Source organism: Pagrus major, chromosome 15 (assembly GCF_040436345.1).
Source record: "Pagrus major chromosome 15, Pma_NU_1.0".
NCBI lineage: Eukaryota > Metazoa > Chordata > Actinopteri > Spariformes > Sparidae > Pagrus > Pagrus major.
The window spans coordinates 17,940,774-17,967,792 of NC_133229.1; the positions used below are offsets into that span (position 1 = coordinate 17,940,774).

Sequence of the window (27,019 nt, forward strand, 5' to 3'; positions counted from 1 at the left end):
ATCTTGTTATCTGTGTCCGGCCAAAATGCTAATCTTAGTTCCTCGACTCATTACACATATTATTTCACAATTTCAAACTTTTCTGAACAAATTTAACATGAACGTTTCCAGAGTTGAACTCTATATTTCTTTTTTTTTTTTTAAAAGCAGCCGGTTCTCACCCAGGTACTCTTTTACGCTCTACTTTTCATAACAGTGTTTCTTCATTCCATTACATGATTTCCACAGGTTGTTAGTTTAAAAACAATAATCTGTTTGAATAGCAGACGTACTGTCTTCATGTGAAAATATGTAAAATGCCCGAACTGATGATGACTGCCAGCTGTGTCTATACTGGATCTATATTGGGAGGCTTGTCAGCACATCTGTCTCAGAGTTTTCTAAGTCAGTTACCTGCTGCTCAAACACACACCGCTTATACCCAGTCCTTATCATACTGTGTGTGTGTTCGTGTGTGTGTGTGTGTGTGTGTGTGTGTGTGTGGTTGCACTCAGCAATCAAAACTGTAGTCAGCATCTTGACAGCTGGGAAGGTTAATGAGAGATCATAAATCACACACACAAACATACATCACCACCTTTGAACTGTCAAAGTGGGAGGTAGATGGTGAGATGTGTGTGTGTGTGTGTGTATTGTGTAGAAAGACGTCATGGAATGGTGATCTGATGAACGAGCGCTTGGTTGCAATATGTCCGAGCTTGGCTGACATACATGCATAGCCACACACACACACACACGCACACACACACACACATACTTACACACACACTCACCCAAAGCTCTCAGATGACCAGATAAGTGAGTAGCGCTGCACCAAAGCATATTAATAATAGATAGGACAGGATGGAAGGAGGAGTAGGGGAGGTAGATGGGAGGCATGGGGTGAAGAGTTGGTCGGGGAATAGGGAAGTGGGGAAGTGGTGGGAGGGAGAGAGGGCAGAGAGCAGGAGGAGCCAAAAGCCTTTAAGAACAGAGGTGAAAGTAAAAAGTGAGTGTTGGAGGCAGGGGAGTCGGGGTAAAGGATGGAGAGCAGCCGCCCTGCTAACAGGAGGAGAGAATAGCTGTCTATTTTTGCTCAGATGAATTCTTAACTGACTCCCCTCCTCCCTCCCTCTGTCTCTCTCTCGCCCCCCTCGCTTTTATTTTCTCACTCAGATGACCCAGCAGATGTCAGGCATGAACATGAGTGGTGGAGGGCCAGCGCCAGCCACTTTAAGCCAATCAGGAGCTCCAGCAGCTGGTTGGCCCGCGGCGTCACCAACGGCTTCCGGCCAGACCCTCAGCACTCAGCTGTGGAAGTGACGAGAAGAGGCTCCAGAGGATGATTGGGGGGAAATGGCAATAAAACGACCTGCCACCCACCTCCTCAGCATAAACAACGCACAGCGGGGGTAGTCTGACTGCCCCCTCCCAAACCCGACACACCTTCACCATGGTTCCTTTAAAATAAAAAAAATAACAAGATGACATCACGCTGGATGGAGTGGAAGAAAAAGAAAGACTGGCAGCTGTCGTTTCCAGTCTTTGTTCATCTTTCTGCTTCATTTTTTGATTTCCTTTAGTCGTTGTTGTCTGAAGAAAGAGACAAAAACAGCAGAATCGACAACAAGAAAAGCTGCTGGACCAATAACGCCGAGTGTCTAGTGATATGATATCATTACCAAAATGGATAGTTAGTGAATAGTCTTTCAGTACCTACAGTAGATATGGCTATCTTGTGGTTGGTCTATGCTACCCTGTCCTCACCCCTCTCTCTGCTGTGTGTATTGTAGCCCTCCCTCTCCCCTCCCTCCCCCCTCTCTGTAGGGCGAGCAGAGCCTCGTAGCAGATAATCGTCTGAACAGTACTGTATTTATGTGAATAAGATGTGAACCTTCCTCTTTACAGAGCCATAGGAGAGAGGTCGATGCTTCGACTCTCAGCGACTTTGTTTGGTTTGAGTTTCTCTTCATCGCTCCTCGGAAGGAAAACATCTGGAGATCAGGTTCTCCAGTTCTCTCCTTTCAAGTTACTTTGACTGACGTGGGCTCAAAGCTGCTTATACAGTAGACGTTACTCTGCACTGATTCAGCGAGTCATTGTTATGTAATTTGACCATTTTCCCACAAGGAACTCTAAGACATTCAGAGTATTAAGTCAAACAGTGTCTCATTAGAACCGCTTGTAATTTCTTTCCCCCCTGCAGCCAGTGTAAGAGCTGCTCCACAGTAAAGATCTTACACACCGGTGGTTCCTAACCTTTGGGTGGGGTAAAGATAGACATGAAGGATTGAAAGATTCAAAAAAATCTTGTTTTTTTATTCATTTTTCTGAGTCTTTGCTTTTGTATCGCGACATACTGGAGAGCCTTGGCTCCAAGGATTTTATAAACTGTTCAACAACTGTTAGAAAATGCAACATCACTCTTCAAACTTCTGCCAACTCAGTTCAATTCAAACTGTGGCAAGAGATCGCAAGTACGGCCGGGCAATACAGCTTAAAAGTTACAATACAATGTGACTAAAACTAGCCTGAAACATCAGTATTTCAAGGCCTAAATGTGCAAAACATGCACCATGCGCCACCTGAATTTGCAATTAATTAATTCTTAAATTTTTCTGTCTGTAAGAGAGCTAATAGTCACGCATCCAAAAATATCAAGTCCGTAAGTCAGTCCGTTTTAAGTCCAACCCTGTTGTAGATGCAGTGTCTTGAGTCACAGTCCTGAAAACTACAGTATTCCTGTCGCAGTATAAGGGTCTGCTGTAACTCAAGACGGCTAACGAAGCCAGCTGTCTGTCTTTCTACACTTCTACAGGCTGAAAATATCCTTTTTGTGAATGTTGTAATAATTCAGTGTTGCAGACACTTCACACATAAAACACAAAAACTAAAATTTATTCAATTTATTGCCCTGCTTTAGTTGCAAGTAGACATTCCTTTGAAAAGGAAAAAAGAGAGTCGAAAGCAGTTGGGAACCACTGATAAATAAATTATATACACACACACACACAGTATACTGGCTGTGACAACACCGTCTGGCCAGCTATTCATTATCTATAGTTGTATCAACAGTTGAATTAATTGATCCTGCCCTGTTTCTCATACTGCTCGCTGGTTAAAAACAACCTAAAACTCCAAATATCTCCTCCTCCTTCAAGTCTCGGTAATTGCTGGGCGTCCCCTGGCTCCCCGGGGTGTCTTTGGTAGCCATGCTGCGGCGTTTTGAAGTGTTTTAAAACCAAACGAGCTGGATTTGCTGGAAACTGGGCTCCGACCCAGTTTACGACATTCCTTGTTGTTCAAATGTACCATTTCCCCGAGGCAAATGCTCGCACTACTGGAATCACAGCGGTTTGTCTTTTTCTGCACTTTAAATAGCAGAGCAGGTACTGTATCTCTCGCTGTGTTGTGGTTTCGTCTCTCAGATCGTTGTCAGGCAACAGCAGAGATAAGTGAACCGTCAGTTCACTTCCAACATTTTTCTGTTTTTTAAAAAACTGGATAAATGTGACACCCAAAATGTTGCTCCCTTCATGTATGACGCTGTAACTGTATGTTCTGCCATCCGCCATCTTTATTGTGGTGTTTTGTTGTGTGCAGTACAAGAGAAGCACAGTTAGTCTGAAGCAAATAAACCTGGACGACCAATCACAGGGCTAAACTGGAGTGGACGGTGCTAGCAAAAAGGGGACCTGTATGAAAATGCTGGATGGGTCCCATCACCACTGTCCAGTCCTTGTTTTCGTGAGAGGAATGAGCAAACACACATACTCATGTGCACACAGAGTTACGATCACACTGCCAAGCGCCGATGCAGAGATTCATGTCCGTATACACAGGGTCCCTCTGCCATGCAATAACTGTTGCACATACATGTGGTTAGTGTGAAGAACACATCATCATGTTCAATAAATCTACTGTCCTCCAGGTTTATTTCCAATGTGTTTACATTTTCTGGTGCCTAGTACAGAGAAAAAAAAAAGTGTTTTCCGTGCATTAAAAAGATATACAGGAAGTTTTCTGTGTTCATCTCTGTCCAATGACTCTTTAACTGTAAAAGTACCGTTTTATCTTTTTGGAGTTTCTTTTGTTTGCTCCTTTTTTCCGTTCCAAGTTTTACAAGAGGGTCATTTGGAAATAAAGGCTGTTGAATCCTGGATTTAATCCTGTTTTTATTCCCTCCGTTTACATCGTACACCAACACAGTCCACCCTAAACTTCAGTCTTCGGGACAAATACTGCCGTTAACATGCAGTGAAGGAAATTCGTAGCGGCCTGTCTGATGTGCCCTTTTTTTTTTACCCCGTCTGCTCAATTCATTCCTTTTTATTCCTCCGCTGGCAGGTGCGTTTAACTTGTGAGGCTTGTTTTCTTTGTTGTCAGCCCACAGACTACATTACTGACGGCAGCTTGTCACGAGAGATGTTACTTGTGACTTCACGCGGGCCATTTCCAAACCTGATCACATACTTCACATACATAGAGAATGAGAGGAGGACAAAGGTCGTTCCAGTTCATTATATATGAGCAGTTCAGGGTGATGTAATTAAAGAGCATTTATGCATTAGTAAGTCTTTACCACATTAAGTTTGACATGTAATTCATTTAAACAAAGAGGACCAGAGCTGGAAAGTCTAGCTGCGTGTGTTAGTCACTCATTGGCATTTTACAGGTACGAGCCACCATGAACACATGAAGAGGGTAATTTTCTTCATCAACAAACAGGCCTACAACCTTCAGCAGACGATAAACAGTGAAAAGCTGATGCAAAAAATTCCATTCCAACATTTTAATCTGCTCAGCGAGAGATATGTAAACGAAGTCAGAAGTATTGTTTGAAACAAATAGTTCAATATCCTGGGAAATACTTGCCATATTTCAGTACGATGAGAAAAACGATACCAATTTTGTGTGCAGGTACAGAGCTGGAGTTGGGTTGTGGTTAACCTAGCTTAGCTTAGCATGGGAAAACAACTAGCTTGGCTCTCTCCGAAGTTCAAATGTACCAACACCTTTAAAAGTGTAGCTTGTAAGATATGGCCACCTGTCGATGGTATCCGAAAATTTAAGAGGCAGCATATCACCAGAGTTACAGACAACGGCTCCTCACTATACTTGATGTAATGTTAGCCATCTTTGGCTGTAGCTACTAGCTGCCGTTAGCAAGTCAGCTCAGTTAGCCAGACCAGGACTGTGACTCCAGGGACGAGAAGACACAGCAGGCGGGGGCAGGAGAGTCATCAGCATGTGGAGCTGATATATTTCACATCTTACTCTGTCAGTTGAGGATTTATCTTGACCAAACCAGAGGTGTTTGCAGAAAAGACAAACCAAGACCAAGAGTTTTAGGCCTCGTTCTGTTGAGTTTAACTCAACTGTTTTTTTTTTTGTTTTTTTTCATGAGCTTAAAAGGCAATTAAGCTCGTCTAAGTCGGGTAAAAGAGAGACACTTGACACAAAGTGACAGGACAGGCAGGGCTAGCTGGTTAGCAACGCAGCACATAGACGTCTTTGACATAACGTCAACACTGTTGTTTCTTCACATTCAGCTGATAATGTTGGTAAATTTTTTAAAAGGTTTTGAACTAAAAACTCTGGTTATATCTTACAAATTGCCACACTTGAGTAATTAACATATTGTATTTAGTTGTATGCTAGCTCACTGTCGCTGCGCCCAGCTGTTGAAGACCACAGAAGTAGGCTAGCAAGTAAAATGAACGAGAAAAGGCGTTTTAATATGTACTGGTGCATATTCTTGGTGAGGGCCAGGCTGGCTGTTCATGGTCTTTATGCTAAACGCTAACAGTATCCTCCTGATACCTGCTTCATACATGCACAGACAAGAAATTGGTATAAATCTTCTTAGCTGCTTAAAAAAACAGCATCTCACGACCGCTGTCATAAGAAGTAGGCAGTTACCTGGACTACAAGTCTGGTTTGTATGGTAATTATAGGTATCACAGTTAATTTGACAATGATGTATTAATGATTAAAAATGACATTGATGATTCACATGGCACTTTTCAAATAAGCGACATATTTTTTTTTAACACATATACTTCACTTTTTTTTTACATCAGCAGGCCGTGGATGGAGGAAATACACAGTCAGGGTCATCCCAGTTTATTACACAAAGATATTCAGTGCTGCCCAGTCCTCACAGAGCACGTTTGACGGACAGCCAGAAGTCTTGAATCATGCAGCTCCTCAGAGTCTGTGTTCGCCGTGAACAGATTGTATTAGCCCGATAAGGAGAGAAAGCAGGGGGCTGCCGTTAGTCCCAGCCAAGAGATGATGGCCAGCCACAATCAGCTTCTGGTTCAGGATCCGCTGCTCAGCTCCTCTTTTCACACCTCAATCACCACAGTGTCTTTCCGATGTTTGGGCTCATTTGCAAGGTGTGGTTTCTCTGTGCGAGTGTGCCAAACCAGCACCTGAAAAAGAGAAGGAGAGGGGTGAGGAAATCTGCTGACGGTGGAAATGCTGGGGGATAAATAAAGAATGAACAGGCTGTTATGCTTGGATAAATACAGCACAGATGCAGGTGGTTGGCGGAGCTAAACTGATACCATGTAAGACCAAAGACTCAGGTTGATGTTATTTGGATTAAATCAGCTGATACCTGATATTTTGTGCCCAAGAATTTCTGTGTGTGTCAGAGCAGAAGAATATCTGAAAAAGCTTTTAAAATCATGAAGAAACAATGAAAGTGACACTAAAAACAGAGTAGATTACAAGACAACTTTGTTTTTTATTGTTTTACAGTAAATCTTTCTAACCAGTGTAAACTATCTTCACAGGGTACCTTTTGTTGAAATAAATGAATGAGGCAACAAAAAAGGTCCAATAATGTTCAAGCAATCAAATTATTGGACTAAACCCAAGGGTGTCCTCACCTATTTGGACATAAAAACAAATGCAAACCATAAAAATATGATCCAAGGAGGGGTAGGGTGAAGTTTTAGGGCTACATGACCCCCAAACGGAGGCACACTTCCAGCCAAGGGTAATGAGGACTGGTTTCAATCTATTTTGGTCCTTTTTTCATTAAAACAAGCAAAAAACAATTGCTATTAGTTTGCTGATGTCTTCTCTTTGATGGCATATGACATCAAAGTTGCTGCACTTGGTACCGCTCCTCTAATAGCAGTGCTGACTGGCAGGGCAGGAGCACTGGTTGCTAATGTTAGCCTATAAAGCACCGCTAGTGGACAGGTAATGAAGCAGTGTTCTTTTTTATTTGATGACTTGACTGATAGCATGAAGTTAATGAACTACAAACGTCCATGCTTTTCTATCTCCAACAGACAAATGGCAAATTGCATTGTGACAATATACCTGGATTGGCACAGTAACAGTAGTAAGAGAAATCAACACAGCAGAAGATGCCGTGTTGGAAATGTCCAGTTGTGTCTGTTTATATAAACACCATCAGGGACAATTAATGATTTATGAGGGTCTTAAAGGGTTGTCTCAAGTCATAAGGGAGATTTGAACAACTACCTCTTGTAGATCTGTTCTGAGGGGCACTTGAAAACAAGGGGTAGGGGGAAAAATTGGAAATGGGATTGAGCCCTTGAGCGCGCTGATTGTCTGATTGCTTGTATTTCTTGCCTCGTTAAACTTTGCTGTAGCATGTTGTCCTCACAAAAGTGAAGAAACAGATGCACTGAAGACCGTCTTGAGCAAAAAATATACAAGACGTCCAAAGCAGACCCGTGGACTGTTGGACCCGATCTAAATAGACCAGCCAAACCAAAGAAAACACCACTCCAGAAGCAAGACTGCTCCAACAACCCTAAGTGATCACGTGCGATCAAAGAGTAGAAATATGTAATATCACTCTGCTCTTCACAGATCACACTCTCTAGCTTCTATCAAAAAGGTTGATATCTCTCCTGTGATGGTAATTACATGTGATCAGACATGATGACGAGTCCCTTCGGATCCACTTTAGTATTATACGTGTTGACACAAAAGATCAGTGAACCTCAGACTGACGCACGCTCAACCCCTGAAGTTAAAGGTACTGTATGGGATTAATGAAACCCCATGTATTGGTCTAAAGCTACTGGGTAGTTGTTTTCCCCTTATTGTTCAGACTTTTTGAAGTAAAGGCTTCGTTCCTTGATGATGCTCTGATGAAATATCTGTCAAATGAAAGACACGGCTGTATTCTTTGAAACAGATGGAATTGTATCCTCCTGCTGTGAATCTGACGCTCACCAGCCTGCCAGGAGGGATTCCTCACACAGGAAACAGTCTGACACCTCCTGAAATGGATCAAATCAAAAGCAGCACGCACCTCACCGCAGCTGTTTGTCTTGTGTTTGCAGCCAATTTCACAGCAATATATTGGTGACAAAACACCGCAATGGATGCAAAGATTAATATTTTCCTGGAGAGCGGGACAAGTTTTCCTCCTCGGAGATTCAAGTGAGGTCGTGTGGATTAAGAATGACTTTTTTAGGAAAGAGCTAATGAGCTTATAATTCACACGTGACATTTCTGTGTCCAAAGCAACACACACGCACACACATACACACACACAGACTCACACAGACTCACAGGAGCATGATTTATTGCTGGCTGCCTTAGTTTCTGGGCTTCTTCAGGTGGAACATGTCACTTCCTGCACACTGTGCTGCTAATTGGCCCACTTTGCATATCTAACGAGGCTAATGTAGCAGCCACTAAAGCATCACTCCAGAGCTGTGGGGAAAATGGTACTGAGCGTGTGTGAGGATGTGCACGTGTGTGTGCACTCGCACCAATTATGCAGTCGGAGTGCCCTCCCCCGTTCCCCCGGACTCAAACACCTCTCTTTCTCCCAGTTTGCTCTCCATTTTCCTCATTCATCACGTCCACTTTTTCTCTTATGGCCTTGCTCCCGTTTTTACCTCTCATTTCTTTCTCCAGCGCTATCTTTCTCTCCTTCCCTGAGGCAACTCTGAGACAAAAAGCTTTACCAGGTTAAAGCTTCTTCTCTCTTTTTTTGCCTTAATAGCGTAACGTGAGGACAGGCTAGATTCTCCCCAGCAGAAGGAGGAACTGGTGGAGAAGCAGTGAAAGGACGATTGGGTAGCAACAGCCTGTAGTTTGACCTTGAAATAACTTTAATTCCAGATTATTGCAACTTGTGGCCAAAATTTACATTGCGAATCTATCTGATATGATTATAGCCTGATCATCAGACTGATATGAATACATTTGAGTCATTAACAAAAGCTGATAAAGATATATCGTACTTCTTTTTGAGGAATAAGATGTGCTGAGTAAGATGTTACAGTTGTCAGTGCTCCCAGATGGACACAACATGTTATGGAGATGTTATTCTTTGTGTCAACTGGTTAACATGAATCTGAGCAAACAAAAATCACATGGCGTTCCTCACGGCTCTCTTCTCTGGCCCCTGTATTCAACATCTACATGCTCCTCCTTGCTCAGACTATAGAGTGCTATACCATCTCCTACCACACTTACGCTGATGACATGTAACTCTACACAATAGTGTTACCACATGAATAAGTGCATCAAACAAATCAATGAATGGATGAGCCAGAATTTTCTACATCTGAGACAGCTTTTAGGTCAATGCAGCTTTTACAAGATACCGCTGTCTTAAAATGCTGAGACACTTGTTACCTTGTGATGCAGAGGCGAGGCAAACCAGAATCATGTCAGTTCTACATCTCAGAATAAGGCTACATGGGATTTGCTTTAAATTAATTAACCAAAGAAATAAAAAGAAATAAATTCAATGGAAACAATCACACCACCAGGTCCCGTAATAGCTGATCTTATCACGCAATCTTCCTCAGCCGATGGAATTATAGATGTTCAAATTTCCATCTTTCCGAACACTTTAACAACTTGAGACTGTTTTTGTCACCTACAGTTTCCAGGAATAAACTTCACGTCTCAAGACCCAGATTGTGATAAACCACGACTGTCCCATAATGGGACCGAGAGGAAAATGTGCATCAAATCCATTTGTAGTGATTTTAGGATCAGATCCTCCAAACCAGATGCAGTGGTGGTCAGAGATGCACTTAGCCACATTCATAAAATAAAAATTAGGTTTAGCAGAAACCTGAAAGCCAATGCAAATGCAATAAACATCGGTATAGTCTTTCAGTCCATGGCAGCAGACGTCTCTGTGTCGCTTTTCTTTCCTTGGTGTCTTCTTTTTAACTACACATCCAGTCAGATCATCCACCTATCCTCTGCTTTTATTTCCCCTCCTCTCCCCCTCTCCACTCTATCTCATTTTCCTCCTGTGCTATCATCTGTCTCCATCTGTTCCTGCTTTCCCCCTCCTCTCTTGTCCTGTCACTGCTGTCTGTTGCCATTAGTCTCCTGCTCTAACTACATCACAGCTTCTGTCAGTCGTCTCCACATACTGACCGGCCATCAGATGAGCATTTCTGCCCTCCATTGTCAAGGTCAGGATTCAGGCTCTGTGATCCTGATCCTAGATACCTTCTTCAAAAGTGGTTAGAGCCTGGAGTTAGGGTGTGTCACAGTGGCTGGAAATCATTTCAATCACAACTGTTCAGACCAGCCGAAACCAACAGAAAGTGGTTTTCATTATAACTTCAGCTTAAGGATTACTTAAATCTGTCAAGCACAAGGTGTGGAAACCCAGATATTTCAATATATCAACAAAACTAGGACTTGTGTAATGACTAATGATGTCACTTGATGATGTTCATTCAATGTACTGTATATTCTCTTCACATTTTAAATTATGATGTTGTTATTAGTAGTCTGGATTACCACTGGTGGTAGATGATAATTTTATGAGTAATGATGACAATGATTTTTTATTCTTTTTATCATGAATTGTCACTTTGGTTTTATGGGAGGATATTAAAGAGGATTTCCTGGGGTTATTCTTGAGAGGTGTTGGGTAACATCCGCACTTAGCCCTCCAGGAAAACATCCACTGGGATTATTTCTTCGTGGATTTAAAGAGGGCTTGATTGATTCTCCATAAATGCTACATTGCTAACAAGGTTACGGTCAATGTAAAGGTGCAATATGTAAGAATTTTAGTTTAAAACATTTAAAAAATGAACTCAAATTATCAGCACAATGTCAAGAAATAACAATATTGATGCTATGTCAAAGATGTCTATGTATTGTGTTGCAGCATGCTAAATAAAGGCTTATTTTATCTCATCTCTGTCTATTCAATATTCAGCTATAATAAGCTCAAATACAACCTATTGAAAACTTAAAGAACATAACTTTTGTTTAGCTTATTTTGTTAACATTGCACAATGGATTGTTGCTATTCATTTTTAAACGTTATTATTATTATCATAATTTCTTATCGCTTATTTAAAAATTATTATGCTATTATAATTACATTTGACATTTGATTTCTGTATTGTTTTCTGTTCATTGTACAAAAGTCTTTTGTCATCTTCTCTGCTCACACATCTATGATCAGTGATGATGTCATCTCTTACTCACAAGAACATTTCATGATGACATCACATTTTCTGTCTACACAGAGGGCCGAGTTGGTCAGTTGGTTTTGAGGTATGACCGCTTTATAAACTGTCACAGTTTCTAACTACACAACAGGGGCTTTATGAACGATGATGTCACATCCCGCTGCTTTTGTCACTGTGACGTGATAAATGCTGATATCACATCTTCTTGTCTGTGCGGTGCTGGGCGATGACTGATGATGTCACAGCCTGCTAATGGCCTATATTAATATCAGCGGCAGGGCACCTCCATTAGTGTAATGGGGCTGATAATGATGATGATAGTTTCAACATAGAGCTGTCTGCAGCAGCAGCAGCCAGCCAGCAGCAGCCAGCAGTAAGTGATGATCCAGCAGCACTGGGGGTCTTTATTCTATTCCCTGCAGAAAACATTTACCCACAACCCACCAGGGACTTAAAAGTGCAACACTGTGACCTGCACGCATCTGGTGAAACAGTAAATTTACAATTCACATTTGTTGAGTCCAGATGAAACAACCGCTTGCTGAGTTTTTCTCCACAGAGGCTGAAAATACTGTTTGCAAATGTAATGGACAGAGATAAACAGGATGAAGTAGCATAAAACAATTTTGTTTTCAACTAAATATATTAAATAAAAATCAACAATACCAAAGCCCCGCTGGATGCTGCTATATCAGTCAAACAACTAGAAATTACATGATTGAACCAACAGTTTTGGTGTCGTTTGAGCTTTGCCATCAGGGAAGTGTAGAGTCTGAACATACTCTGAACCCCCTTCCCCTCTTATTACATCTACTGTCATGTACAAATAACTAACTCAACAACTTAACACAGACACATTTAAAGCTGAGGTTGGAGCTCCGGGGGAGCAGTGGGCAGTCAAGGTACAGCACCCGCAGATTCAGTCCCAGATTTTAGCCAATGCCTTGGTGCCAATGAGTGTACGGGCTGCCCTGACCCTATTGCGGGAGTGGACTAACCCACGAGTGCCTTTTTCAGGGCAAGGTACTGTACCTGTAAGGTCCTGAGGTGAAACTGCGAAACAAAAAATGTGTAGGTCATTAATAATATTTACTTATGACTTATACAAGTTAATAAGAAGAATCCTCTAGAAATGAACAATAGCCATATGGCTGTGTGGCAATTAATTGTTGAAGTATTTGGTTTATACCAAAGTATCCAACAGACCAAGCCTGGTTTCAGACCTCTGAATCGCATCTTGTGTTGCAATCCCTGACTAAATCAATCACAGATATGTAGCCATGATAAAGAACAGGGATGTCATCTGTCTGTCAGAACCAGAAAAATAGTGACAGAAATAATGGCCACAAAAATGGTGACAACTGTGGATGAGACTGATAAAGATATACAAACTTTTCTAAGTGGACTTACAAAATGAGCAACTCTTGAATCTGCCTGTTTGCTTCTGCATGTCGAAGTGGAAATGTGTTTCATACTAAAGAAAGAAATTATTGGAGAATTATTATGATTATTGGGCTCTGATGGATCATGCCCACTGCTAATATCACCTAAAACAGTATCAGAAAAAGAAAATCCATAAACAGTTACAACAACAAACAAAACAAAAGTCCTTTAAAATGAATTTTCTTTGTTTGGACCGACTGGGGACTAACAATCTTCGCTCTCGTATTCCTTTAAGGGTAAAAATGTAATAGAATCCATTTCTCAGCAAAAGTCCTTTAAGGCGGCTCGGTGATGGTTGTCAAGAGGATGAGTGGCTTCATAAAACCAAGTGCCAACAGGGGCTGTGGTGATTTGAGATGAGCTGCATCGATCTCAGCTGTCTAAGCACACAACTAGAATTGATAGCGCTATAACGCCATTTCTATCCAATTCAAGCTGTGTGTGTCTAAGTTTAGCCTGTGCCACCAGCTTAAAGCATGAGTCATGCTGTCAATAGTGGGGAGAGGTGCCCCATGGTTAGTTTCTGCTGTGATGGTGACTGCAGTTTAATATCCGACACACACACACATATACAAACACACAAGTGCTAGATTAAGACAAGTATATTACTATTAAGACGAAAAACTGAACCCTAGTCTGAGTCACCCACCTCCCATATGCAGGTCAATGCAGTCTGATAACGTACTTGTTATATTACTGAACAATCCTGCCCACCATCATCAACAACAATGACTTTGAGAGGTGAAGCGAAGAAAAATCACTTTCATTTTATAGAGAATATAAACTGCATAATGGCTGATTTTTTTAATTAAATCTTGACAACAGAAATGACCTTTGACGTTTGGGGCTTTGTATAAAATACAGTGGTGTAATGCAAAGCTGCTGTCCGTTTATTTCACCCAAAATATCTGGATTCATACCAAGAGGGGTTTGGTAATTTGTGGGGGACCGCACCGTGTAAGATTGTTGATTTCTTCCTGATATGAACTGTCATTGTTGTTTGTAATGCAGCCGGTGATGGTGGTATCGTCCACATACTTTACTGTAGAGGGGACTGAGCACACAGTCCTGGGGGCCTCTGGTGTTGAGCACTAACATAGAGGAGGTGTGACTGCCAATCCGTATTATCTGGGGTCTGTTGGTGAGGAAGTCCAATATCCAACGGCAGAGTGTGGTGCTCAAGCCCAGAGTGTTAAGTTTTCCAATTAGCTTCATGGGTGAGATTGGATTAAATGCTGAGCTGGAGTCAACAAACAGCATCCTGAAGTAGCTATTGTTATTTCCAAGTTGTGTGAAGACTGAGTGGAGGGAAATAAATTGCCTACTGCTTACACAGAAAGTTGTTAGAAATTGTTTTGAGGGCTTTGATGTAGAAATTCATGTTCAAGTTTAAACTTATGAAAACCATAACATTTTACCCATGCATCAAATAATAAATCAAGTCTGTTTAAGATCATTCAAAGTAAGTCTGAAGGGAATCTTGATAAAATCTCTAAATAAAAATGTTCTCTGTGAAATCAAATAGTCAAAATAGAAAATACATTTTAACAGTGAAAAAAATGCAAATCAGAATTGCATTTGGCATTATTGTCGAATGGACAAATGGACGGTGTGCATGCAATGAGAGGAGGTCTTGATGAAGTTGGTAAAGTTGGTTTGAAACATATATAAAACAATCTTTGGGCCATTTTTCATGCAGTCTCTAACTTTAGCTCATTCATTTCCTGTCAAGTCACCAAGGTGCCAGGTTTCAGTATCACTTCATGAGGTAAAATAACACCTGTGAAACATCACGAAAGCTTTATCCTGCACTGCACAAGTAATGTGGTAATAACTAATGAAAAGTTATAGAGTATGAACCTCAATGAATTTCTGACTATTGTAATTCAGCTGGATTACTTTTAAAACTGGAGAAAATTTCTGAATCCAATGGTCTGAAGTTAGAAGGAGCACCTGTTGTGATGTTTACAGCAAATAATGTGACAGGTTATTGGAGGAAAAAATATTTAATTTGAAATATTTCTGCAAACATTGGCATCAGCAGTGCCTGGTTACTGACCCGGGTGCAATTGTTGGCCTTAGGCTCCAACTCAGTGACCTTGGTGATCTGTTTGAGGAAGTCCGACTCCTGCATCCCTGGCTGGGAGCCACGCCTCTTGAACTGTGCCCGCGGGTTGGCCAGGATCACCTGGAGGTTCACTGCGAAACCTGCGGGAGAGAGAGGGAGGAAGATGAGGATGAGTGGGAACAGTGTCGTAAAGAGGGTGCTGAGGTTAGCCAGCGTGAATTAAAAGCACATTATGAGTCTATTATAATCACAGCAGAAAATGAGTGAGTGTATTAGTGTATCTAATGACTATGATATGGCTGATATGAAATTCATTTACCACAGGGGTCTGCCATTCTCCTGCGATAATTGTACTTACTATACATGAGAAGAAGGAAAGCATGAGACAGTGAGAGGGAAGTCAGAATGCTAAGGGTGCCGGTGTGTGTGTTGTAGTAGAGGAGAGGTGGAGATTAATGGCTGGCTTGCAACCAGATTTAATCAACCTGATTAGAAAAATTGGAAGCAGTGCGGGAAAATCTGACACGGCATAATTACTTTGAAAGCAAAGAGATATTAGCTGTCCTACAACCAGAAATGCGTTTGAAGGTTGAAAAGAGAATCTGATTGAGAGACTAGTCTTCGCAATTATTTTCCATAACTCAAAATATCCACTTTATATAAAGGCAACAATCTATAACACAAAAGCTCCAGTTGACCCCTTTCTTCTGCTGTGCTTAACCTTGTCCTCATCAACATGTGTGTGGAGAACACATCATTCACACATCTGATGTGCTGTCTGACCCTGAGGGCAGAGGTCTGAACGTGACACATGATGTGCCTCTTTTACATCTTTTTGCCTCCAACTCTAGCTGACTCAGAGATGTGCTCAGAGATGGAGCTGTGGATCACGGTTGGAAATAAAACTGCAGACTAAAAAATAGATGTATGAGCTCAAAGTAAAGGTTTTATTATAAATTGTTTCCAGTCTGTCATTATACAAGGCTTTTCAGAGCGCAGTTTTATCATGTGAAGTGTCTCTCTGCCACGCAAAGAGGTTTGGCCTCTATTCTTCTGTCGGTAATCCGCAGGTTATCTGTGTTATTGTGATTGCCACATGAAGTAATTTTGCATTTCTATTAACTGTTGCTCTTGACATTCAGGACTCTCTCTCCTCTGCGATTCTCTCTCAAGTTATATTGAAAACAGAAAACTGATGATTGTCAGACCTAAAGCTTGCAAATGCTGGTAGTTGGCCCAAAGCTTAATATGATTGAACTGTGTCGCATTTGTTTGCAGTGCTTTGTCATGTGTGCTCCAGAGCACAAGTAATAATCCTATCCTATCCCAGGCCAACCATAAAGGAAAGACGGATAATTAAGACTTTTGATCGAAACAGATAGCTTTTCAAAAGGTACTGACTGAATTACAAAAACTTAACCTTGACTTATGCTTTTGTGTTATGGCTTTAAGGCATCAGTGTCACAGCTATTATATGAGGATTTCATGAGATTTTGTTTGGTTATTTTGGTTCTATGTATTGTATTTTAAGTTATTTGCTATTTGAAATGTTAGCAAATATGTACTTGAGCCGAACGTACGTAACTTACGTAAGCCAAAAGTGTATATCAGGAGCCTGTGCCATGCAGCTATTATGAATTATGCATCAAATCAATTTCTGTACTTTAAGCTTTTTAATATCTTCCCCACTATGTGATCTGGGACCAAACATGTTCTCTAGATGAAACTGCAAAATGTACTCATTCATAGCTAGTATAGCAAGATAAATGAATCAAGCAGCGTGATAAAACACACCAAAAAGACACTAAAAATAGCATCTACCCTGTTAGACATTTTCTGAGGGAGAATCCCCAGAAGCTCGTTACATTTCCCCACATTTTAAATGCTTCCTACGCTCATGTTCTCAGGCATAAGAAGCCTACACATGAAGCCACCACAGTTATCTAGCAGTCGACGTTCACCTCCTCAAAAATGGAACAATACTGGCTAGAAAATGGGATGAAAAGTCTGGGAATCACTAAAGCTGTAACAATTCATTGTGTGGGGAGAAAAACTTCCATGCAGTACATCAAATGGTTTCATCCAAGCGACCAACATCACCTGACGCTATGCCAGCTTTCTCTACACATAATGCACACACCAGTCTGTGGTTCTAACTGTTGTGAAATACTGATATCATTCATTCTCAAAGGGAAAAAATATTAAAATTATTCTATTCAAAAATATTATCAGCATGCTTTTTTTATTTTTATTAGAAATCCATGAATTACTCCTAATCTGGCTGGACTGTCAAATTTCACAACGAGCTGCCCAGAGGTAACATACAGTGATCAGTACAGTGTCTCGTCCTCTGTGGCATTCCCCTTAAGGACCCCACACTGTAGCCAGTACACCCCAACTGGGCTGAAGACAAATCCCATCAGCACCTTCTCTCCTTCATGCTGCCTCTGGAGTCATTGTCTCAGTCTTCCTGCTGAGTCAGTAGACAGAAATAAGAAAGAAACTGACAAACCTAAACCTAATAACCAAGTAGAACTGGTAGTAGCTCACATTGTGTACTATTCTCACTGAGGCCAGTCAACGAGATAACAGTGCCAAAACACAACATTTTATACGAGGTCAATTCTCACAAGCTACAAAATCTTCCTTCTCAAACTATGAATGCAAGACCATTTGTAGGCTGTGAATGAGCTTCGTTGCTAGAAGTAAGAGTAGATCATTAGTTGCATAACTGTGCTTTAAGTAGAGAGGTGATTTGCCCAGCTTAGCATAACCTAGCAGGGGGTAAACAGCCTGGTAAACTTCAAAAATCCCCCTCCAAAGACATCTAAAACTCACTAATTAACACGCTGTATCTCGTTTGTTTCATCCTTATGCAAACACTAATATGAAAGCACATCACACATTGCTGGATGGACGAATAACCTGAGATATTTTATAGCATTTAGCTCCCTCTACAACATTTTACAGTAGTATTTGTGTACAGATTAAACAAGGAGATTATCATTATATTTTTAGCATTTTTTCAAAACTTTGAAAAGAGCCAGGCTTTCCCATTACATCCAGTCTTTAGCTAATCACAGCAACGTGCTTAACCGTTGTCTAACTACCTGTCTTAACAGTCCGTATACTCCCCCCGTTCTAAGGGCCAAAAAATGTTGTTTCTAAAATCTAAAATGTGAAACTATTCCTTTAAACGTGGAAGGCATGCATGAGCAAACATGGATGTGCTTTCCTTCATTTTCAATGTTTGGCCAGAACCTAAAGTGTTGGATGTCAGAGCCCTGACACTGCACGAAGCCCGAAGCCTTTTTAAAATGATCTATGCTTTTTTTTTTGCGACCATTATGTTAGTTATTAAAAAGTCAAACTGACTCAGTGTCAAGTTAATATTCATACAAGCTGAAATCAGTGGCTGCCTGGAAGCTTGGAAAAACACAGAAAATCCCAAAACCATGGTGTAGGCAAATTTAAAGTGTGTGTAATTCATAGTAAATGGGTACGGCCATTAAATGCCCCATCAAGGCATGAAAAATGAAAGTGTAGGTGTAGTTAGGTTTTAAGCAGAGCAGTATTTTTCCGAGGGTTGCTGAAGTTTCCAGTTCAGAGCGTGACCGGAGAATATTTCCAGAAATGTCTGCAATCCTCAGTGCACAAGGTCTCGACATAAATTACTGAATATTTATTTATGCAAATCGTTAGTGGGTGGCACGCCTTGGCAATCAGCGCATTAGTGTGGGAATTCACCCCAAATAATTCACCATCCTTCCTTCCTCTCTGTTCCCACTCCCTCGTGGCTGAACAGCATTTTCTAGGCTGCAGCTGTCCTGAGGTACTGACACATGGCCAGCAGACAGCCGTCCTCTGAGTAATGTGAGTGTCAGCTGGGGTCACACACAGACTGTAGACATGCAAATGGCTTTGCTTATCATCTCTCTATAGGCTTAACTTTGCAGCATTTTAGAACAGGTCAACCATCACAAACACAGCCTCACCCTTCATCCTGCACTCACCCACACAAACAGACACAAAAATACACACCAGGGTGAGACTGGGAGCCATTTTAAAGACTCATACAGATGCAATGTTTATAGATTGGAGGTTATGCTTTGTACTCTATCCAACAGCTCCAAGCTTTGAAGCTTCGTCCATAACATTGACATTCAGATTCAAAATCAACATTTGAATCCTGCACTGCTGTTGTTTGCATGATGGTTGATTGTTAAGTCTCATACCCAGGTCGTCAAATACCGATGCTGGCTTGGACCGAACCACCAACCCCAAGCATCGGTATTTGATGATCAGGGGATGAGAGAGAATGATAACAGTCTTTCTCCACCTTTAACAGGGCTTTGTAGCAGCAGTCTAAGGACCCTGATACATCACCAATGTCAGGGCCATTGGTGATCATCTGTGCCCACAGTTGTGTCCTGATAGTTGGTCCTTGTCGGCGACTTTTTTACCGATTGAGAGTGTAGAATCGGCGGCAGAGCTCGTCAGTAAGACAAATCACTCTGATTGAAACTGAAAAAGAAGGGTAAGCCCCTTGAGCCTTGCCTCTTCGCCAGTGTCATGGCATATTTTTGATTCGATATAAACGAGAGTGGTGCTTCTTTATCATGACAACAGTTTGTTTCTGCGGTCCAGAGTCTTCCAGTTTCACTTTTTCAATGACGAATACGACCACTGCTGCCTGGTTTGGAGACTTATTTCCTCTCACGCAGGTGCGGACATATGAGAAAGTTGGCATACTGCTGTCATCTTTGCGGTGTGTTCAAGTGCAGCTTTTTGGCCGAGACAAAGACGACATGAGGCGATGCAACAGTCAGCCTTCGTTTCTGCAAGTTCTTTGACGTTGTTTTGCCGTTTCTGAGTCATAACAGCACAATAAGCAATAAAAGCACACAATATAAAATAATCTATTTTGGCTCTAACACGATTACAGGGAATTACTGAGGTCAGGAAGAAAAAAGAGAAATTATTATGTACTTGCGTTGGATCACTATTCAATTGAGTTTTTGTTTAGAGATTTTGTTTGAGGATTTCTTATTCATTTATTTTTTTTAGGGTGACCTTGAAATCTGACAACAGACATTCAAAGCTTCATACAAAAGCCTCAACTGAAGCTTTGAATGTAAAAAAAAAAAGATATTTGGTACAGCCCTACTCATAACCACTATGAGTTTTCTCCATGCCAGAGGCAAACTCCTACAACTGCACAATGCCTTATGCGTACACAAAGCCACATACAGACCCTGATATAATACCATTTGTTAGGTTACTCTGGTATCAGGCTTATTACTGTTGTGTGTGCGATACTGTAGGCTAAATACAGAGATAAATGCAGCTCAGGTGGAGCAGACAGATATGAGAGCAATTACAAGATAGACATCTTCTAACCTGCAGGCAGCCTCAGTGATATGGAGATCAGGGCTTATCTGAGCCCCGTTTGCCCAAGAGGCTATCGTCCAGGCTCTGCACTAACTTTGTCCCACTTTACTCCTGACCTACTCTAGCTGACCTATATGACTATATGCATCATTAAATGCTACATTATCCTTTTTGGAGAAAAAAGATTTGCATGTAATTCATCATTCGAGAGAGCGAGTGAGATTAGAGTTTACTGTGTGAGCTCACCACCTGTTTCCAGGGGCCCATAACCATTTCAGGAACTACTGAACTTTACCTGTGTTTTTACTGGAGTCTAAGTATAGTTCCTCAGCTGTACTTCATGTGGTCAAAATAGACCCTGCCTGCACTGGGGTGGTACTTTCTGATAGCCATGAATGAATTATATGAACAGAATTACAGTACGTAATGCAGACACGGTTTATTCAACATATTAAGCCACTAACATCAATTTCAGGACAAGCTGGGACAGTTCTTGTAATGTTTACGATGGTTGAAAGTGGATTTTTGAACCAACAGAGCAATATTTTGGAAGTGTTGGTCCCGGTTTTGTTAGTTCCTTCTCATGCACACATATTGACACATAGTGATGGTGTCACTCTATTCCACTAATCAACAGGTCAAGAAATGCTGCCCCAGCAAAGGCAGCGGAAAAAAAGACTCCAAGCTGATAAATAACACATTTCAAACAAAAAAATCCTCCCTTTGCAAATGCTTAATGACAAAGGAGACAAATTCTGCCTTGTTGAACCTCAAGGATTATTTAAAAGCAAAGTTATGTAGCTTATGAGTGAACTAGAGAAAGAAAACTTTGCTTCATTGCTAGCTGGAGAGATGAAGAGCTCTTTCACTAAATATTAACACAATGAGATTTTTGATAAAGATTCATCAGTAATGTGGATAAAATGACTAAGTGCATAAGGGCAAGTATTAAGTAGAGTAGTCAGAAAATGACATCACTTTACTGCAATGCAGACGATTTGTAGTCTAATAATCATAACAAAATAATATTCATATGCTGTCTGGCCCAATTCTAATCCTAATCAACTTCATATTACAGCTATGAAAATCAAACAGGGAACAATACATAATAAGGATCTGATCTGGAGGAAAATAGGTTGATAGAAGAATAAACAAAACGATAAAATGAGATAGAAAACAATGCCTGGCATGGTCTCTCGTGCTTTATTGATTTGTCTTATTGTAGTGTAACCCGAAGCTTTGGCAGCCCGAGGGGATCACTCTGTTGTGCTCTAGGTTTACATGCAAGTATGCAATCAATTTTTTATTTTTGTTTCCTCCCTTTATTCATCCCCTCTCCCCATCTGTGTTCCATCCCATCGCCCTGTGATTCATTTTCAGTTCAGAGACTGCGATGAAACTCAAAAGAGTTTACCTCCAGGGCAAAAACAGATAGGAGCGCACTCAGCAGCCATGGCGTTATGACAATAAAATCATAAGCCAACAATAAATTAACTGTTTAAGCAACCTCGATCACCAGGTGATGTAACACTGCAGTGACAGGCTTCTCTTCTTATTTCAATAAAGACAAAGACAAATGAAAATCCAAGGAGAGCCATGTCCCAGTACCACCCATACAGTTTGATTGACAGGTCACCACTGGGATGTGGGGTACAAAGACACCATGGCAACAAGTACCTGCCTCCAACTGAGACAAAATCAAGCAGAAACACCTTCATCTAATGGCGATTACAGTACGTGCTGGGTCCAGGAAAGACTGAAGTTGATTCAGAAACGGTCCAAACTTCTCTCAGAAGACAGTAAATGACTCATTTTCCACTAGAAGTGTCTGTTCTGCTGTTTGAGTTAAGGAATGAATCCAAATCCAGGCTTTCATATGTCTCTTCAGAAGCCAAAGGAAGACATTACTGACACTACCGCCTTATCTTCTCAAAATGTATCAGAAAATATGAAATCGAAAAAACAAGAGAAGGACTGGTTAGTAGTAGGAAATAGGCTTTCAATATCATGGTATTTCTCAGGTATTCTTGCCTAAGTCTGGTTCTTTTATCCCAAGAAAAATCCCTCTCTAACCCAAGATATTTAGTGTGTGTGTCTGCCTCTATATCCACACACTGAAGACTCACTAAAGACTATTGTACTGTCATGCATGTAGTGAAATAAAGACACCTTCTCCAAACCTCATTAATGCTACCACACGAGTGTCACTACTAAAACCCAACAGTCTGATCTTGAAATTCCATAATTATGGTACCATAACAGCTCAACGTTTTACCTCCAGTGGTGTCTTCCAGTTTCTTTTTTCATGCTAAAATGCTGTGAGGCAAACTACATTTTAGAGTGAACAAAGTGGAAATCTGCAAACCAAAAAATATGCAAGAGTTTCAACAAGGGGCTTAATCAGACATGGAGGATGAAGGCTCCATCTCCATACCAGAGTGCAGAGCAGCATTCAAACGCTGCAGCATCGAGTGAAACAGAATCGCCCTTCTAACTTTAAACTGTACACCACACTGCTGTTATCTAAAGTGCACGCAGAATGGGACAGATTTGTCTTTTCTGGCACTTCACACTGCCTCAGGATGAATTGTGAAGACGATCACAGGGACTTTGACTGTTGTTTTACTACAACATAATATAAACTTGGCAGCACTTTATTTGAAGGGATGTGGACCTGACACCATCAGATCCATGACATAACACCTGTCATTAACACAAAGGAGTCTTTCAATACAAAGGTGACAACCTTCACTACAGTAGCATAATTCGGACTTGTCATTAAGATGTCATTAACTGTTATAAGGCCAGTCTGACGCCAGGAAATAAGTACCAAAGTAATTTTTGGAGTTTTCCTTGTTGCTTAAGTAAGCTAACCACTGCAAACTGTAGCTGTCCACCATTAGCTAGTTAGCTCAGTTAGCCGTGCAGCTGGTGCTCTTATTAGCTGACTCAACCCCGGTGTGCCAGCTGCCTCTGCCATCTGAGGCTTTGTTCGGTCCTGGTGTCGTCTCTGGGCGTGCTCACTTGGAGCTAGCAGAGTGCACTGTCTAAACTAAAAGTTTCAAATTGAGATAACAAAATGGTTTTTAATCACTGATCATTGAAAAATCACACTCTGCAGCACACCCTGCTAACTTCAAGGCCGCACAGCCGGACACGACACAATGCATCACATTAGCAGAGCCAAACTGTCAAATTAAAGTGCATTTTATTGTTACAATAAACACTGTAAGTGACTAAACGTTACAAATAAGAAATTAAGATCCGCAACACTTATTCTTTATCTGCTTCATTTATATTCTGCTAGAAGTGACACCCATTTGGCTAATGTCTTTGTCCCCTGTTCCACTGCTTCTGCTCTGTTCTACTGCTACACCAGTACTTCAGTGCAGGAGGATGGGTCTGTAACCGTTTCGACACACTGTCTCTATCCTCCCCTCTGCTCCTCTCATCTCACCATCTCAGGAGCAGGGTAAACAGTGGGGTTACTGAGGGTTAAACACTTCTATGTCCTATCTCAGGGAACACTCCTGAGGCACAAGTACCACTTCAGCAAAGGTACAATGTCTTTGTGTTGGTGTGTCTGTGTGCGCACGCACCTTATATTTTTGTGTTTACTCAGTACATAGATATACATGCATATACTCAATTGCCCTGTTTTGCAAAGATGCTTCCTCTGAAAATTGCGTGTGCATGCCTATCAGTTGAAGTGCTGGCAGGTGCGTGCTTGTGTGCCTTCAACCAGATACATGATTCAGTAATTGTGTGCGTCAGTGTGTGCGCACATGTCTATAATCACACACACACACACATGCACACACGCACACACTGAGGTGAATAGTACTCCACACCATCATTGTCCAGGCTCCATTGGGTCTGGCTAAATGAGACAGAGCAATAGATGGGAGGCTTTAGTGATCTGCTAACAATACAGCGCTGTATAACACAATACTATTAGGACACGCACTGGCACTCACTCAGCGCTCTGCAGACACCCCATTGTAAATCCTATGAATAATAATTTAAGAGTGAATAAAGTTTGGGCCGTTCGCTCGGCACAGCCATTGTTGTTCTTGCAGAATTTAAAGCGAAAAAATGCCTCATATTACAGCCACAGCAGTAAATCTTTGCGTTGCAAATTGACAGTGTAATTATATAGCGCGGTGTAAAAGTAAGGCTGATAATTACAGTCAGCGTGTGTGTGTGTGTGTGTGTGTGTGTGTGTGTGTGTGTGTGTGTGTGTGTGTGTGTGTGTGTGTGTGTGTGTGTGTGTGTGTGTGTGTGTGTGTGTGTGTGTGTGTGAGAGTAAGATTAGGTGGAATGGGATGGCTGGAAGGAGGATGGAGGGATGAGATCTTGGGCCGTGGTGGAGCAGGAAAGGTGGAGGAGAGAAAAAGAGATGCTCGCTCTTGTTATCATGGTTTAATTAACACTGATCCCAGGGGCAGACCTGTGCACGTGTGTGTGAAGAGAGTGCGTGTGCATGTGTGTGCTCTGCGGCAGCGCCCTCGGCCATGTCCACATATGGGTTTGGAATGATAAGCACGCAATCGTCATTTGTATCTTAGATAAAACAACACTTCTACATTTAATATTATTTATTAACAACTAATGTCTCCAGCAGATGTCTAAATACAGGATATGTGGGTGAGGTGGAATTAGGAGTGACAGGCTATTATTATTTGGTCAGCGTGATAAATTATTCTCTCTTTGGAGTCCTGAACGCTCCTTCGATTGGATTTTACTCAGGAGATATGCAGATGTAGATAGATTTATGGAGATGTTCGCTAAGTATTTACTCTCCATTAGAACCATAATAACTACAAGGCAAATTTGGACTCACACGTGTGACGTGAAGTAATTTGTGGAACGCATGTGCTACGTTGGTCAGCTATACTTATTCTTTGTTTTTTATTTCATAGTATTTGAATGAATATTTGACATAGTGGAAAAAATAAGGTTTTCAATGTCTGACAAGTTTGTATGTGGCGAAGTATCATAATGCACCTTTTCTGAGTACATTTGAGTAAAGACCTACTTCTGATGAGGTCGGATGGTTCAGTCATAAACTCTTTCAGCATCAGGCTTTCAGGAAAATTTAGACAGATGAGAGCAGCCCAAATGGGTACACTTTGCTCTTTTGGGTGAAAACAGCCCCTCTAATTTGACTGGTGGTAAATGCTGAGGTCTTTGCTAATTTAATAGCACACAATTAGACTGCAGTATTGCTCTTTAGGGGTTGATGAGTGTGCTTCCAGTCCGACCTCAATCAAAGTGGACACACACACACACACACACACATCTACCTTAATGGATGTCTTGGTGATGTATTTCTGTCATCTGTCATATTTTTTCTGTCATTAAGAAACTTTATTTGGCTTTTTTATTATCTGTCCAATATTACGGTTAACTAATCACATCGCTGTGGCAGAGCTGAATCACTGCCTCTGCTTTTATAGCTATTTGTGCTAATGAAGAGACTTCACTACGAGCAGAGAGGAGTGGAAAACAGGTTGGTTTTAGCCGGACTTCCCATTTAACTTTGTGCTTTTTTACGAGGTTTATTATTAGAGAGTAGATCAGCTCAATTAATGTGAATTATTATTTTTTTTTGTTTTTTGATGTGCAAAATGCCATGAAGTCACTTTTAGGCATGGTGCTACTAGTTTTTTTCAATTTGGCGCTGGCACTTTCGCACAAGCCCCCAGAAGGGGCGCCAGGCTTTGAAGCCACTTTTCCTAGTGGCCAAACTGTGTAATTACAACGTCAGGTGATGCACTGTGACCCAAAAAGACTTTTTCCCATAAGCTTACATTGTGAAAGAAGCATCTGTAAACGGTATGCTTCTTGGGTCCCACAACACAGAAGATTCGGGTGTTTTCATACACGGGAAGTCAAGCTTTTTTGGCTTCAAAGCACCACTGAGCAGCTTTCATAGGAATGAATGGGGCTCCGTCTCCAACACTATATCCAGGTTTTAATGAAACGTCCTTGCTTTTGCAGCGTTTGTGTTCACCCAAAAGAGGGCATGGTCACCCTGGTGACAGGAAAGTGACATATGCCTGCTCTCATCTATTGCGAAATTTCAGAAAGCAAAAGTATTAACAGCAGGACTAGAAAATATCAAATGAAACTGTTACATCAGGGTCAAGGCCTGAAATATAAAATTAGATTTCAGAGCTACCTTAAAAGACGACATGATGTCGACACCTGTCAGTATAGATAGAAGTCTCTGTTACATGCAGTATGTACTGAACAGACTGAGTCTTTGCGAGACAACACATAAACTGGTGAGTTTCCTGAAACCTCAGACTTTCTTTTTGAGACTACTGGGTTCTTTTAGTTCTGATCCAATCTAATCTGCATCTTTTCAGAATAGTTTTATTCAACTCTCTGCAATCCTGCTTTGTGATTTATCTCAGGAATAAACAATCAAGCAAAGTAGCACCGAAGCTCCTGTGTGGAGGAGTAACAGTCGGGATGTGAATTGGAAAGATCTGATCTCATTTTCTGGTAAATTAATCCATGAATAAACAGAGGCTCAATAGAAAAGCTGTCCAATTTCTTCAGGTAAACTCATAGAAAGACAGAGCAGCGTTTTGTTTCCTGTTTGCTCTCTGCTCTGATGAAAGCCGGCAGGCCAAAACGGTCCAGTTGACTGTAACTGTTC

The 27,019-nt window shown here is 41.3% G+C and overlaps 2 protein-coding genes across 5 annotated transcripts in view; one reads left to right on the forward strand and one right to left on the reverse strand.

Moving 5' to 3' along the window:
* LOC141008953 (stromal membrane-associated protein 1-like) overlaps nt 1–4,139 on the forward strand; it is a 100,923-nt gene extending 96,784 nt beyond the window's left edge. For all 4 annotated transcript variants that reach the window (XM_073481327.1, XM_073481329.1, XM_073481328.1 and 1 more), the window contains one exon: nt 1,156–4,139. In XM_073481327.1, the coding sequence (XP_073337428.1) occupies nt 1,156–1,302 (147 nt within the window). In that variant the 3' untranslated portion in view covers nt 1,303–4,139. The remainder of the gene's footprint in view (nt 1–1,155) is intronic.
* Nucleotides 4,140–5,950: 1,811 nt separating this feature from the next.
* Nucleotides 5,951–27,019, reverse strand: part of b3gat2 (beta-1,3-glucuronyltransferase 2 (glucuronosyltransferase S)) — a 46,201-nt gene continuing 25,132 nt past the window's right edge. The window contains exons 3-4 of the mRNA XM_073482213.1: nt 14,950–15,098; nt 5,951–6,416 (exon numbers count right to left, since the gene is read on the reverse strand). Coding sequence (XP_073338314.1) covers nt 6,330–6,416; nt 14,950–15,098 — 236 coding nt within the window. The 3' untranslated portion in view covers nt 5,951–6,329. The remainder of the gene's footprint in view (nt 6,417–14,949; nt 15,099–27,019) is intronic.